The following is a 16,575-nucleotide window of genomic DNA, read 5'->3' on the forward strand; positions in this document are numbered from 1 at the left end:
GTGGGGGTAGAGAAAGAACTCCCCTGAGGCACCACATCCCCGGACCCCCACCCCAGCTCGTCGGGCACACCCGACACACAGCCTTCAGGTAGTGGAGATGAAGAGACACCGATAGGCGGACAAAAGGGCTTAAGGCGCGACGCATGCATGAACCAGCGCCTGCGACCAAACTGGATGCGGACACTTTGTGGGCTTTTAACCTCCACAATTTCCACGGGGCCCCGCTGTGGCTTATATAGTTTAGGGGACGTCCCCACCGGGACCTGGGGGCAGTGAAGCCACGCCCTATCCCCTAATGACCATTTGGTCCCTGTTTCACGGAACCCAACCCGCCACTCGTTAGCAGCTTGGCATATGGCCGAATTCCTTCTGGAAGCTTCCCTAGCTTCAGCCAAGCGCTGGAGGGTAAGGCGTACAGGGTTGGGCATGTTCTTGTTTGCTAACCACAGATTCAAATGAATTTCAATTGGTGGATCCTGCCCCCTCCCGGACATGAGGAAAAACGGCGAGTAGCCATTAGAAGCATGAGGGGCCAATCGGTATGCGGCGAGATCACCAGGGACATGCAGGTCCCAGTCAGTTTGTTCCGCATTGACCTGCTGACATAGCATGGATGTCAGGGTCCTGTTGAGGCATTCCACCATGCCGTCAGTTTGCGGGTGATAGGGCGAGGTGCGGACCATCTTGGTACCCAACAGGTCATATACCTCCTTGAGCAGTTAAGATAAGAACATTTTGCCCTGATCCGTAAGAAGGCGTTCCGGGGCTCCCTTATCTAAGACGCACCCGTGAAAGAAAGCGTCCATGATCGTCGCAGCCAACTGGTCCAGCACCGGCCAGGCCATTGGCCACCGTGAAAGATACTCCACACCCACCAACAAATATTTATTACCCAGCGGTGTGGTGGGAAAGGGACCGAGCATGTCGAGCGCGACAAGCTCATTCAAATGGGATACGTTATTTGATTTGAGAGGGGGACAAGCCATTTTTGGCAGAGGTTTTCGGTGGGCGCATTCAGTGCATCCTCGCAACACATTCAGAACATCAGCAGCCATGCCGGGCCAGAAAGAGTTGAGGCGGAGAGTGGAACAGGGTCTTTTGGATACCCAGATGCATAATGCGTTCATGTGTCACCCAGATCAATTTACCCCACAAGATGGTGAGAATGACTATATTATACATTCGTAAATCTGCATCCCATCTCATTAGTAGGCCCCCTTGAATGATCACTGTGGACAAGGCTCGTCGATTCCGTCCATCCTCGGAGTCCCTAACACGGCGCCTATTTAATAAGGAGGCATCCTCTGGCTGAAGTTGCCCCCACTCGGTGTTTGTGAGACCGAGCGTGTGGTCTCGCATGTCAGCCGCATCTGTGCGTGCAACGTCCACTACAGTGCGGGGCGGTACTGTATAAGCAGGCTTGCAGCATCCCGCACCCGAAATGCATGCGCACTGGTCACTGGATGGCAATCGCGACAGAGTGTCAAAATTTATGTGGCGAGTGCCCATTCTATAGGAAACTACGAACGTGTAGTCCTGAAGGACCTCAAGCCAATGGGACAGCTGGCTCGACGACTGTTCAACGCGAAGCGCGTACTGCAGAGCCGCATGATCCGAGCACACCTAAAACTTCCGTCCATAGAGGTACGGGCGGTACTGCTGGACGAAATAGACTATCGCCAGCAACTCTCGGTGCGTAACGCAGCAGCGCTGTTCCGCCGGAGACAACACACTACTCCCGTATGCAACCACACGCTCCACACCGTCCACAACCTGTGATAAAAGTGCCAATACCCGTGTTGCTCCTCGAACGTGTCCGAAGACAATGACGTCGTCGAGGTAAATCAAGCACGCGTCCCATTGTAGGCCTGCCGATACCAGTTCTATTAGCCGTTGGAACATGGCCAGGGCTGCGTGAAGTCGCATCAGAAGCCGGTTAAACTCAAAAAGCCCTTGGGGTGTGCGGAAAGCAGTTTTTGGTCTAGAGCTGTCATCCAAAGGCAACTGCCAAAACACCAACAGCAAATCGAGTGTGGAGAAGAACCACGCTCGCGACAGGGCATCCAACGAGTCGTCCATCCGTGGGAGTTGGAACGCATCAGCCACGGAGACTTTGTTGAGTTTGCGGAAATCCACGCAAAACCTCAAGCTGCCGTCCTGCTTTTTAACAAGCACAATGGGCACCCCCACGGGCTGTTGGACAGAGAGATGATGTCGGCGGCCAACATCTCGTCAACCACGTGGCTTACATGGTCCTTCTCCTTGGGACTTAACCGATATGGGTTTTGATGAATGGGGGTGGTATCTCCCGTATCGATGTAGTGGTGTAGCAGAGGCATGCAGCCAATATTTTAATTATTTTTGCTAAAAGCGTTGGAAATTTTCTTCAAAATTGCATGTACCTGAAGCCTCTGTGCCATCGATAAGTCATTGCTTTTGGCGCAGAGCACGTCCAACCACAACTCACAGTCCTCACCCTGGCCCGAAATCTCACCCTGCCTCACAGACGCAGCAACACCCAAGGTCCCTTTGGTTTCCCCCTGACAACACGTGGACGATGCATGAGCCAGCACGGAACCTTCTTGTATTATGGACGTCTCCGAACCGACATTCAAGACCTGGATGAACGGTTGTTGATCGCTTGCCACCAACATATGCGCATATACCAAATCTTGGCCAAGAACCGCCTTGGAAGAGGGGGCTAACAACATCCCATCGATGGTCAAATCACAATCGAGCTCTTTCTTCAGCCGTAACGGAATGAGCATCTGCGCGCCTGGGGGAATATGAACAATTCAGTTGGCCATCGCTAGGACTGATATGTTTGTCATGCGGAATAGAGTGGGCGATCATAAAAATGCCATTCGGCGGCCCGAGGGTAATTCGATGCAGCCCTGATCCACAAGGATCTTAAGCGGCATTTTGCCTCGAAGATCCGTCCCTAGCAGGCAGGGTACAGCAAGGGATTTGGAAACAAGGATCGGCCCCGTCAATCGAATGTCGCCTATGCAAATTGTAGCCGAGATCTGTCCAATAATCCCTAATGACTGACCACTGGTGGCAAAACAGGGAATGGAAACGTGTGAAACGGTGCGCGATTTTGGCGACAAACAATAAAAAAATCATCTCCGAAATTATTGTCGCCAACGCATCTGTATCGACAAGGATCCGCACTTCTACCCCCTCGACGGTCCCGATAACAGCGGACGATCCCACCGCCGCAGCAACAATACGGCGCACCAGGGCCATCAATTGAGTGGGACGCCACGGCCATCCCTCGCCCACCGAGACCCGATCGGCACGCGAAAAACCCCCACGAAAATCCGCGACACGCGACTCCGAAACCGATGGGTGAGGTTGAAACAGAGGGCTTTGTGTGCGGTGCGCCGCGACTCGCCTGGGGACACAGTGGAGAGAAAGGGCGATCATCCGTAGACGGAGTCGATGTGGAGGGTCCTCCTTGATGAGTGCGGCATACCACAGAGATGTGTCCTGGCAGCCCGCGCTTGAAACAGAAGATCGGGCCTTGTTAAATAGGCCTTGAGGCACCGTGCGACCTTGAGGGACGACAGGTCATCATCCTCCATGGCTGGCAGGACGACCTGGAGCTCCTGGGCTAGCAGCAACATCTTCTATTTTTTGTTTCCTCCCACACAGCTTAAAGGACGTGACCTGGGCTTGGCTGGCTTCACTCCAACGCTGTCCTCTGGACAGTCCGGTCCCTTCACCTGATGAAGGCCACTTGTGTTGTAGCCGAAACGTCGTGATTTTTGTTATTTATTTTTACCTACGTGACTTTACCGAATAGAACCAAAGAGTATCTTCTCCAGGATTAAGGAATCCCGCCCCACCTGGTCCATCCCTGGAAACGCCGACTTGGCCAAAGCCAGGAGTGCTATGCGATAGGCAATGGGCATCTTGGCCTCCCCTCGCCCACGCCCACGCGTAGCAAACTTATGGCATTTGGATGGAGGTGCGAAAATCGCCCCCATCTGTGCGAGCGCTGCAGACAGCGTCGCCTTGTCGATGTCAGGAATGGCATCGAACGCCGCCAGCGCGTCGTCGTCGAGCGCCGTAGGGAGTGCCCGCAGCGCCTCCTCCTCCGTCCACTCCGCGAACCTGCAGGCGGCGGTGAAACGCTTCCCAGTCGCCGCCCGCCGCCGCGAACTCCCGGATGAAGGGGAGCCTTTTCTTTAGCTCGCGGGAGGTCGGGTTTGTCGGGAGCCGTGTCCCGTGCGCTCAAAAATTTGTCGGGCTCCCGCGCGGCACACGCTTCTCCATTTTCCCACGCAGTGTGCGTCCCAGCAGTTTCCCGCGCATGGGAAGCAGCAACGAAGGTCCGCGGGCGCGGCGTCGGTGCTTCGCTGTCATCCTCCTGCTGCAGAGCAGCAGCCAGAGCTGCGACGGTGGCTAGGTCGCTCAGACATTCCTTCCTGGAGCGGCGTTCCCTCCCTGGTGGTAGCGGCGAAACGAGCTCTGGGTCCCACTGCTGTGCTGGCGTCAGGGCTTCCCCTCGCTCCATCACCGGGGCTGCAGCACCTGGGGCCATTTGCGGGATCACCCCACCTTCCTCCTCTTCGTCCGAAGACGACTTGGCGAGTAACTGTCTACGAGTCAACATTTCAACTAACTAACAACTATTTGGCTACTTCTGACACCAGTGTAGTGTGTGATACACTGAGGCGCACACACTAACTGGGAGGCAACACGTTTATTACACAACCTACGATAACACTATGGTTCTCTAGTTAGGTGTAGCTATACTGTCGCTATGTGCGTACGAGTTAACCCTAGCAAACGGGCCAGCCAGCACACACACTGTCTGACCCACGATTCCCGGCTAAGGTCCAAATGACGAACGAAGAGCGAAGAGTTCCAGGACGATCCCCACAAAGCGAGCCCCGATCCTTGTCGGGACTCCCCCTTTATATATCCTTGGCCCTGGCTTCACCACGGCCCCTCGGCCACGCCCCCTGCTGTATCAAGGCAGGGGCTTCCGGCCCCCAGTCACGTGTCCCTCAGCCTCCTAGGGAGGTTCCCGGTGCTACAGTATAGTGACAGTATATGTCACTACATACGTATTGACGTGTTTGTTAATTTGACATTTACTCTTTGTGAATTCAGCATCTTTAAGGGGAAAGGCATGCAGAGTTGTGTGCCTCAGAGCCTGAACTAGTCCCAGACTCCCACCAAAACCCCCACTCCCCCTCATTTGCATTGTTCCTCGCTCTTTGGGTTGCCACTTCTGAGGTAAAAAAAAACCGGAGACATCTCATGGGAATAAGAATATATCACAGTACCAAAAGAGGGGAGAGCTACATGTACATGCATCATTGTAAACGGTGCATTGATACATAATTGACAAAAGCGGCACTCTTAAAGGCCTGGAAAGACTTACAAATTCCCCAGGTCAGCTGCCTCAAAAAAAGGACATCTTGGAAAAACCAGGACCGGTGGAAACTCTACTCACTTTGCATCAATCGACAGTGCAGTCACTCTTTCTCCATTGTTCAGTCATGTCCCTGTAATTTAACTATTGTTTCTTGGCCAAACCCTATTGTTCATTATGTATATTGAGGGTGGTCCGCCCATGTGGGCTGTGGACACCAAGAATACACATGCTTGCAGGGCCACCCAGAGGTTCATGGGGGACCGGGCCAGTAGGCCATGTAGGGCCCCTTATTCCACTATCCACAGCCCTGTTGTGGGGCCCTACTTTGTGTGAGGCCAAGGGTGAAGTGCCCCCCCCCCCTTTCTGGGTGGCCCTGCATGCTTTTTGGCTGCCTCTTGGTGGTTGGGCCAGGCCCACAAGAATATCGCAAAGTGACCACGCTCGGCCTAATCACTCAACGTCACTGTAAATAATGTCGGCTCTTAACATTTGGGTCATCATCTGTTTGATTACAAAGTCAAAATCCACGTGGGGTTTATTGCATCTGCAAGCAATTTAAAACGTGCTAACTGCAACAGAAAAAATCTGTAACTGTGTGAGCATATCTTAAAAAAGGGAGAATTAAAGTTCATGACCCAAACGATAAGAACTGTGAGTCTACATGCATAGGGTTAACAAATACTACTGAATTGGCTAAACATTCATTAAGTGACCTTTAACAGACACCAGAGACCAAAGGTCAACATCTTTCAAGGAGGAACACAGTGATGTATGTCAAATTTCATTTTTAAGCTATTCCTTAAGTGAATAATTCCTTATTAAATAACTTTCTCTTCTTAGTATTTACCTTTCCTTGTAGGTGGGTTGAAGACACTTAGCGGTCTTGGTTGTGAAGTTTGCGCCAAATAATTAATGCCTGTCTGATAAAGACAAATAACACTACACAGTTGTGCGTGCTGAAAATAATAATGATGATAAACATTATTCACAGGCATGAACATATATTTGTAACGAGTTTTATTAAGCAAGAGGATATGTTATGTAAACCGACCACAGGTCCCTCATGCGTGGTCCTCATCAATAGTAGCCACATCCACCATGGCAGTCTCTGACCGTCAAGGTCTGATTACAGTGGCAGGTGAGACAATGTCATAGCCTTTATCTGTATACAGGAGGAGAATGGATCTTCAGAGCCTCCGGGGATGGGTGGGTGTGTATGAGTATGTGAAAGATGAAGGTTGGTATCAGTGCATGTCTATGTCTGTGCATGTGTTTGACTTTGTTGTGTGCATGTGAATGATGGGGAGCGCTATGCTACGAACCCAAGATTAATTCCCACTCAGCCTTAAATGAGTACCTGGTGTGCTGTATAAACATCTCCTGAGAAGACAAAGGCCACTAACCCCCTCGTAGATTTTACCGACCTTCATAAGTGCTCGCTAACAGCACTTGCCCATAAGTATATTCAGACTAAATGGGGGATATTTGTCTTTGATGTGCCATGGTCTAGCTCTCTCTTCCCTCTCCCATGTGTGCCTGCTCTCACCCTCTATGCATTTAAGCTTCATCCCTGATATCCATCATTTAAAGCGTTGTGAGACGTTATATAAATTGTGATTGTTTTTGTTGTGAGAGGTCAGTCTTCAGGATCTTCAAGCATAATCCTGATGTTGCAGGAATCTTTACGATGACTCTTCACATGGCCAGTGACATTGGCAGATGCCCCTTTGATCATGACGAATGGCATTCGCAGATCAACACTAGGTGCACATATGATAGCCAGCAGGTTAAAAACGTTAATCCGAATAACGAACAAACGGACCGGAGTTAATTATTCCATTATTCATTCAGAATGCAACAGACAAGCGTAAAATTTGACATTAATGAGGCAAACAAAGTGCGAGTGTGCATTTCTATAGATATTGATTAACATGCAGAGAAGGCAGAGATTATGTGTCGCAGAGATGATGTGTCACAGAGCCCTCGTTAAGCCTCGGCTGGAGTGGTCTGGAGCAAACACAAAGGTGACAAGCACATGGCGGTTGGTGGGGGGTGAAGAGGTGGAGCTGACACTCAGTCATCCCTATTTAAACAACAACTGGTTTCTTCCGAAGGGAAATCTCAGACTTATGAAATGTGAGTTTTGCTTGTGGGGCCGTGTGCACTAATGGTAAGCTAACGACATATTGATTTATTTGAAGCAGTCATTTGGCGTCCTTCACTTAACGTGGATCTGTCCCAGGAACACCGCATGTACGAGTGCGATTGCTGTGAATCACGGCAGCTCCCCATAATTCTCAAAATAAGATTAATTAATTACAAAACAGAATTACTGAAATATAATTAGCAAGCTGGGGATTTTTTTTTCTCCCCACAATAAACTTAAAATATCAGCATGGTCAATGTGTAACTTTTCTCGTGCTGTTGTCGCTAATTGGATGACTCTGACACTGGGAATAATGTACAGGCTGTGGCTAGCAGTGTAAGTTATCGGGCATTTAACAACTCAAATAGCTGAGAAAATGTGGCCATCCCAACTCTTTGACTTTGTGGTCTAAATGTTTTTGTCTTAATTTTGTTGTTGCTGTGCTCACGCACCAGGCAACTGGCTCAATGGAATCATCCCCCCGTGTAACAAATAAAATAAATGACAAAATCGCCACATTCAGTTATTTTGAGCTGGTGGTCTAGATAATTGCAATGCACTCCTTTGTGTTTAGCTAAACCTATTTCTTTCCAGCCCGCAGTAATGTTTCTGTTGTGATGGGTTTTCTCATTATTTACAGATTTGAAACCAGGGCAACGTTAAAGTGAAGGCTGTGCCCGATGGCTCCCCTGGTTATGAGAAGCGAATTGTTTGGCCGACACGTTGAGGTACTCACCACACACGATGTTTGTTCCTCCTCTGCGTGCAAAATAAGAGGAACGTTAATGTTGACATCAAACACGACATCGGCCTTTCACGGTACTCAATACCAAAACCTGCCACTCAAAGGTTCACTAAAAAATAACTTGGAGCTTGGTTGAGTCAAAGTAACGTGAAGAAGACCGCTTGTGCTGCGATCGAAACGTCGTGGGCCTTTCCTTTTAATTTAAATTGTTGTTTTCTATTTACGTGACTTTACCTAAAGAACCAAGAATATGAATTCCTGCAGTCACGAAAGTTTTAAGTCTAAATTGATACCGTACGTAGTTTAGAGCTGCTAGAGAATAACGTGTCACGAAAGTCTGGGAAATTCATCCAAATTCAACATGCACAAATATATTCTGTCGCAATGAAACATTTGCAACAAAAAATATTCACTGATAGAAAATGTACAATCAACTATTTGTGAGTATTGAAGATACGTGTGGAAAAAAACTGCTGATGTGTAAATGTATCGCTGGAATGCAATGGCGCAGCGCCCCTGGGTTTTACTGAGATCTTTCCTAGCCAGGCCTAAGAATGTATTTTCTTCATAATAAAGGTTTTTGGGTTAGATCGCGTTATTTATAAATGTGTCGTAACCCTCCACCAACAGGCCTCATTGACAGCAAATGTCTCTTCGTGAAATCAGCCATGCCAACGCGGAACAATTACAGTTGTTTCCAATTTCTTATTCAAAAGGCAGAAGTTGCCTGTTGAAACATTATGACGAATTATGTATTTTTACTGTGGTGCATAATACATACAACTAATTATTGTAATGTTCAACACATCGCCTATGCGTGTATATGTGTGTCCTCTCCCTTCACGTTACCTGGGGATGACTGATCACTCAGAAGAATGAGAGAGGCTGGCGTGGGTCTGCGGCGTCTGATCTAGGATTGAAAAAAAATATTGATTAGAACATAGAACATCGCGCTAGGCTATTTGGCTACATTTTTAGAGCACAGACAACATTCGAGATGCGTCCGCGGAGGATTTTTTTTAATATACACTACTGTATATTTTATGGATTCTAAAAATAGTTGTCCTTTTAGTGGCTGCAAAGCAAGATGATCTGGAACACACGCTCCATTTTTAACCCCTTGCTAAACTCGACCTCAATTCCTTGCCAGCCCAGGTAGAGACTCTTGCTTCAACAAGGTTGGTGCGTGCTCAATCTCTGTCGCCCCTTCAATTCACAGCATCTTTCACCAACTTTCTTTGACACTAACAAAATGTGCTGACAGAGATGGGCGAATTATCCTGTGGATCATTGCACGGTAGATGGGGGTTGCATTTTTTTCACAGCATAATTACAGTTTCTTGGTTCATGCAATCTTCTGTGAAATAGAGGACATAAACACGTTGAATGTGTCGTTATATTGACCCCTATGCAGTATATCAGTTGTGCCGGCAAGATATTATTACTACATTGCTGTTTGTTAAATAGATGTCATATGTTGCAATGATGACTCGTTACCTTGGGACAGTTAGAATTAGGTCATGCGGAGTGGACAGAAATGGTAACAATTACAGTTGAAGTCACTGGATTGTAATTTTACGTCTTAATGTTATCTTCCTGTCCATTAGGGAGAGCGGCAGTGTGCGGATGCACTGCTTCAGCAGATTCACATCCAACAGCCACTCGGCTCCTGAAGTCAAAAGTTGAATTACTGTGTGCGCAGGAATTAGTGCAGGAATTCACATTTTTGTTCGACCTTCACAGTGACATTCTTACATCCCGTAAATTTGCCAATGCGCATTGGCACACTCTCAAAGGCAGATGTGCGCACATCTGCCCTTGAGAGGGCTTTGCGAGTTGCATCCCGCTGAAGATCGGATTAAGGGGGCATGGCAGGAGCCCACAAGTGAACAAAATAAGGAGTGTCCATTTATACTTGACTCATCCTTGTAGGCTCCCCAGGGTCTAAAGTCAAGCGTGGGCTTGTGTGTGGCTCATCGGACAGGAGTCTGTGCCGATTGGTGCTGTGACCACTGACTCAGAGCGACAGAGATGCAGCATGAGCGCTGCATGATGCCAAGTTACAAGCACAGACACGGTGTCTAGTTATACAACAGCACGGGGGGGGGGGGTAGCACGTTTAGATCTGGCCAATTAAGCACCGTGGCTCTTCGTCTGCAATCCCTAATTGGAAGTAAATAGCGATGACCGCAGACAGCCGGGACATGAAGAAATTTGACAACTCCAAAAACACAAGGTGTGCTGAGATCAAATGACACCACTGTCTACGACCTCAACTGATCTTTAGAAACTGTCTTAACACGCGCGCGTGTTCGTGGTTTTCATACCTGTTCGCTCGAGGCGGGATCCAGGTACGTCTGGAACGAAGGCATTTCAAACTGAATCTTCTTGGGGCTCTTCGGATCATTCTCTACACCGTCGGCGTCTATCGATTTGCCATCCATGGTGGCGCTGGGATCAGTCATCGCTCTCGCAACTGAACAATGGGCAAATCGGCAGTAGCTGAAAAAAGGTGAATGGGAGCAAACAAAACAAGGCAGAACGACCTTAAGTTGATCTATAGCCACAAGCAAAAGGGCTCCATCCACCAGATACACAATAGTGAATGTGAAACCTTTATTGACGTTGTTTAAAGCTTGACATTTCAGCAGGGGAATAATGTCAAGTTTATAATTCCTATATTACAGTAATCTAGACAACATTCCCAGAATACCAATGCTATGCTCAGAGAAGGATTTCCACCTAAATAATCTAATTTAAGTCGTTGGCGATATGAATTCCACTTGAGAATTAATGTCTCTCATATTTGTCTTCCACATTAAAAATAAACCTACGACTAAAATCGCCCGGTATACGTCCAATCTTGTCAGATTGCAGTAGCTAAGCAGGGCTGGGCCTGCATAGTGCTTGGGTATGTGATCTTCATGCACGAGGTTGTTATTGGCAGCAGAGTGCAGTGCAGCAAAATACATTGTTGTGCTGTACTTCTACATTCCTACAGTCCATGCTCCTAATCTTTGCAAATCCACAACGAAAATCAGCGCCAAGCACAGTCCAATAACTCATTGGGGATGCCCGCATCCAGCAGGAGATGACAAAATGACGGGACGTGTCCTCTAATACACGAGGCGAGTTGTTGAGGCTTCGTGAGCCGGGCTCGGGGTCGCGGTGTTATTGGCCTACATTGCCAAGGAAATGGAGCGGGTGTGGTGGAGGCCACCAGCTTCGTTATGCCACGCGGGTTCCGGGAAATGAGTGGAATTGCTTGCAGCACTTGCCCCCATAGTGCTGAAGGCTTATTGTATTGAGTTATCTATTTACTTCGTTTTTTAAGTAAATGGCTGAACCTTTGGCAAGCCAGTGGCGTAATGCAAGTAGAAATGTAGGCGTAATAGGTTCTCAGTGAAAATAAATTCATATTTTACGTAATTGTTATTGCATGCAATGTTTAGATTTTCTCAGATTATGCGGCATACATTAAAACAGAAACACACAAAGCTATGCATTAAATTCAATTCTGAGTAACATTTATTTTAAATTAACCGATTTATAATAAAATTTTAACTACGCAAATAAATTAGAAAATTCAGAACCGCGATGCAAGGTCTTCCATATATGCGGTAAATCATAGGAGCAGCAGTTATCGTGATTTAGTCAACTGAATTCTATGTTATACCCTGACGCGCACGTAGCAAGCAACTATGCATGCCTCTGAGGGACCCTGATCCTCCTGCTAAGCCGCTTCATTTACGGGAGATGGGGGGGTGTCACAGGCTCACACACGCACACACTTTAGTCCGTGGCACGCTAGGGGTTTAATTCCCCACAGCAATGACAGAGGCAGAATGGCGATTTCCCAGCGCAGTTTGCCAGAAAGAGATTCTGCACATCCTACATCTTGAGGCAAGATGTGCAATGTGCAGGTAGTGCCCCCGGCTCTCCGACAAACCCCTTGCTGGGCTGGCGTTCAGAACTAGGGCAGAGGAGCCCTCTGCTGCTCCTGCATGTCTACGACAATTATCATGCATCACGGATCCCAACGCTAAGTCCCTCGACTCTCCATCTCTCAAATGCAACCCCGGAACACAGCTCCGTTGTCAGCGGAAGGCAAGGTTCAGTTTGCTTTTGGTCAAAAACGACCCATTAAACTGCCAGCTTGGGTTAGCTTATTTAAAAATAGGTGTTGTTAAAAGGGTTCTGAATAGATGTCAAAATACGTTAACTTCTTGGTTCTTTCGGTAAAGTTACGTGGAATGGAAATAAAATAATAAAAATAAAACAATAAAACAAAATTCTCACGACGTTTTGGCCACAACACAAGTAGCCTTCTTCAGGTGAAGGAACAGAACTGTCGGGACGACAGCGCTTCAATGAACACTGCTAAGCTTCGCAGCGTCTTTTAAGCTGGGTGGGAGGAGCAGAGCGCCTTGACAAATGAGTTTACATATCAACAGAAGAATTTAGCATTGAAATAGCTGTGTTAAAGTGTTGGATTTGCAGGGTGTTAAAGTCAGAAATTAGCATGTAACTGGGAGATTAGCATGATGTTAATGCGAGGGATTAGCATGTAACTGGTCACGGAAGTAGCTATGTTAAAGTCAGAGTTTACATATCAACAGAGACTTTTAGTATATTGACGCTAAAGAACTGCAACTACCCAACTATCATACAATAAGCCGATGTGAAAGAACTAAGTATAAACTACATCAATATAATAAATGTACTCAATATATTCTTCAATAAGTTGAGCTATTAACATAAAGTAACGGGGATTACACTACACTATATAATGAATACCATATAGTAAACTGATAAAAAAACTAAAATATAAACTACATCAATGTTTTCAATAAACTCAATATACTCTCCAATCAGCTGAGCTACTAACGATAAGACATTATACATTACAATTCTGTCGAAAAAAAGGCGGGTGTTTTTTTTCTTTTCAACGTTAGCACCACGAAAAGCGATGAGCTTTGTTCAGACGGACGAGTCCATCTATGCTCGGAACGGAGGAGGGGGGAGAAACAGCCACGATGCGCTGCTCTGTCCTGTGTTGCGTTACAACTATGTTATAAACTAGACTACAATACATTACAATGTTGTACCTTACAATCTAAACTACATTGTATAATATCGTATACACAGCCCAATGTAAGCTATAACATTATGCATTATATTGATATGTCTCCAACTAAACTTTTTTCTACATTACACGACTATACACCGTAATATGCACTGCCATAGACAAACCCCAACCTTGAATAATACAATGCGTTACTATACACTACCCTATACTTTAGACTATAAAATATTAGACTTGTAATATTACACTATGTATTATTCTACCAACCCTACTGTATACCACACTGCTGTATATTCACTATACAATTATACAACATGCTATAAACCATACCATTGACCGTCCTTTCACACGACGGTCAATGGCATGGTTTATAGCATGTTGTATAATAAATAGTATAAGTGTAATGTTTAACATAATTCATAAGGCAATATATAGTATCGTAATTGTAAAATTATATTAATGTAGCTCTATGTATGATAGTCGGGTAGTTGCAGATCTTTAGCGTCAATATACTAAATGCCTCTGTTGATATGTAAACTCTGACTTTAACATAGTTACTTCCGTGACCAGTTACATGCTAATCCCTAACATTAACATCATGCTAATCTCCCAGTTACATGCTAATTTCCGACTTTAACACCCTGCTAAATTCTTCTGTTGATATGTAAACTCCTTTGTCAAGGCGCTCTGCTCCTCCCACCCAGCTTGTGCTGGAGTGGGTAGCACACTCAACTTGCAGTCCGGAGTTCACCAGTTCGACGATCTCCCGGCACGGCAGTTGAAATAACGGAAACGTTTCTGAAATCCCCCCACCCCCATTCCCACCTCTGTCCACCTTAAAAAAATCCGTCGAATACCGACTATAATCACCCAGGAAAGTATGTCCTTAACGCTCGTGACGTCACTCCACATTGACCAACCCCCTCATTAATATTCATGAGCAGGTGACGTCCTCAAATGGACCCCCCCCCCACCCATAATTAATAATCATGAGCGGGTGACGTCACTCAATATGGAGTACTCCCCCTCTCATTAATAATCATGCGCAAGTGACGTCACACACATCGAACAGCCCCCTCATTAATAATCATGAGCAGGTGACGTCCTCAAAAATGGACACCCCCCCCCCCCCCCCATTATTATCTGAGTCAAGAATGTCTGTGTGCAACGCTTGTGACGTCACTCCACGTCGACCAGCCTCCCTCATTAATACTCATGAACCGGTTACGTCTTCAACATGGATCCCCCCCCTCATTAATAATCATGAGCAGGTGACGTCATTCCACATGGAGCACCCTCCCCCCCTCATTAATAATCATAAGCAGGTGACGTCACACCACATCGAACAGCCCCCCTCATTAATAATCATCACAAGGTGACGTCACTCCACATGGGGGGCCGAGACGCCTCCTCCCCCCTCCTCAGCATCAACTTACAACCCTCACTTCAAAGGCAGAACCCTCACGTCACGTGATCTCCGTAACGCTATTGAGACATCGAAGTAAAAAGGACGTCTTGATGAACAAGGGATTATAATCTTTAAATGAAATAGGTCCGTCACCGCGCCCTTACAAATTGCACACGAATTGATGCAATTAATATCACGTCGCGGCCTGCTTTTCGCTTGCAAGTTTCAGATTTCCTGCAATGCACCCGTCTTTGGACCGGCAAAAGGCTAGTCTTAAATAATTAATGTTGACTGCACTGGCCGACGACATTTAAACATTCTCTTTCTTACAGTCCAACATGTTTAGACGTCGGCTGGAACAGAGTTAATGGAATAATTAATTATTAACTATTCCAAGTTCAACGGTAAATGCAGAAGGCCACGTGGGTGCTCCAGTGGCATAACTCCTTGTCGTTATTTGAACGAGGCCACAAAACTGCTCCGAGACCTTGGCAGTGTTGCCTTGCAGTGCGATCTCTGGCAACGTGCAGAGCTTTTTAGCCGGAAAAGCCCGGAACGCTGTTCGGAGAATTATTTTGGCACGCCACATCCATCTCGCCTTCTTTTGTAATCAATCTATTGACAATAATAGTTAATCCATGCATCTAAGTTTAATAGCCTGTTCGTATAGGAATACAGCGTACAATACTGTATATGATTATTATCATAGCCATGTGGCTCTGCTGCCCACTCACAAACGTAATGTTGTCAGTTTAATCCTGGTTGAGGGTTAACTCGGACAGTGATAATATACTGGCCCCTGCCATAGGAAAGATACATTTCCACCACTGGCTCAGGACATGAGCGCCGCATTAAATTTTCATTCAACTTTTTGGTTTCGGATAAGTGTACCTTGTACTCTCGTGGTAGTGCCTTATGTCGACGTATGGTGCGAAAGAAGTTAAACGTACATACATAATGTCTAATGTAAGCAAGCCTAAGCATCAATTAAGCCCTTGGCAATGAGATATCTCCTTCCCAGTAAATCACCGTTACGGGTTGGCTGCCCATGGAGAAAGCCTCGGCGCCCAATGTTCACAGTCAAGTTGTGTTGTTCTATAACATGTGACACGTTGTGGATATTCCGAGGGCATCGAGGTGACAGACGCGGTCGCTGCGGGAAGTCGTCCACGCTCAACGTGGTTGTGAAATAGAAACAAAACTACGTTCTAAAAATATATCGCAAACAAAATGACGCCCTTAAGCTCATTAGTTAAGAGCAAAATAAACGTCAGTCTTTTCCAATATTTTTTTACATAAACTCGTCACATTACTATAAACACCACATTGATGATATGTATGACCTAAAATACATAAAAACTGATCAACTATAATTTAATCGTCAATTACAAAAGCGCAGGTGAAAATATGAAAGTATGTGCAATACTCACGGAAGCGGGAGAGAGCCAACGCGACAAGCAGCTGTGGGCTTACGCACTCCGTGATTTTACCGAGATTACGTTTTTTGAGGTTTTAATCTGTATTGGGATTATCAGAGGTAAACCTGCGTTATATAAAACACGAATCTTTTAAAATTTTACAAGGATCTCAGAGCGCACTCACGCACGCGCGTGTATGTGCATACATCCATCTGCGGCCCCACTCACAATGGGGCCGCAGAACATGAACCAACATTTGCAGTCGAGCCATTTTAGGAACCGCACACAAGACGGCATAATTCGCTACCCGTCTCCTACGTAGCGCGAGTTGCGTTCGTTCGCGTCTACAAACAACACCAACAATAACCAAATGAGGATGG

General features: G+C 46.6%; 1 protein-coding gene across 11 annotated transcripts in view; it reads right to left on the minus strand.

Annotated features, from left to right (window-relative positions):
* Positions 1-16,575, minus strand: part of LOC116948749 (uncharacterized) — a 33,704-nt gene that overhangs the window by 11,712 nt on the left and 5,417 nt on the right. For 6 of the 11 annotated variants that reach the window (XM_032965789.2, XM_032965790.2, XM_076071739.1 and 3 more), the window contains exons 2-5: positions 10,611-10,759; positions 9,133-9,193; positions 8,275-8,297; positions 6,240-6,312 (exon numbers count right to left, since the gene is read on the minus strand). In XM_032965789.2, coding sequence (XP_032821680.2) covers positions 6,240-6,312; positions 8,275-8,297; positions 9,133-9,193; positions 10,611-10,759 — 306 coding nt within the window. Of the gene's footprint in view, positions 1-5; positions 3,558-6,239; positions 6,313-8,274; positions 8,298-9,132; positions 9,194-10,610; positions 10,786-16,207; positions 16,574-16,575 lie in introns of those variants that run through there. The other 5 variants (XM_076071738.1, XM_076071736.1, XM_076071737.1 and 2 more) reach the window with 4 other exon arrangements.

This window comes from Petromyzon marinus, chromosome 34, assembly GCF_048934315.1.
Source record: "Petromyzon marinus isolate PM22_M1 ecotype Great Lakes invasive population chromosome 34, UKy_Petmar_22M1.pri1.0, whole genome shotgun sequence".
Classification (NCBI taxonomy): domain Eukaryota; kingdom Metazoa; phylum Chordata; class Hyperoartia; order Petromyzontiformes; family Petromyzontidae; genus Petromyzon; species Petromyzon marinus.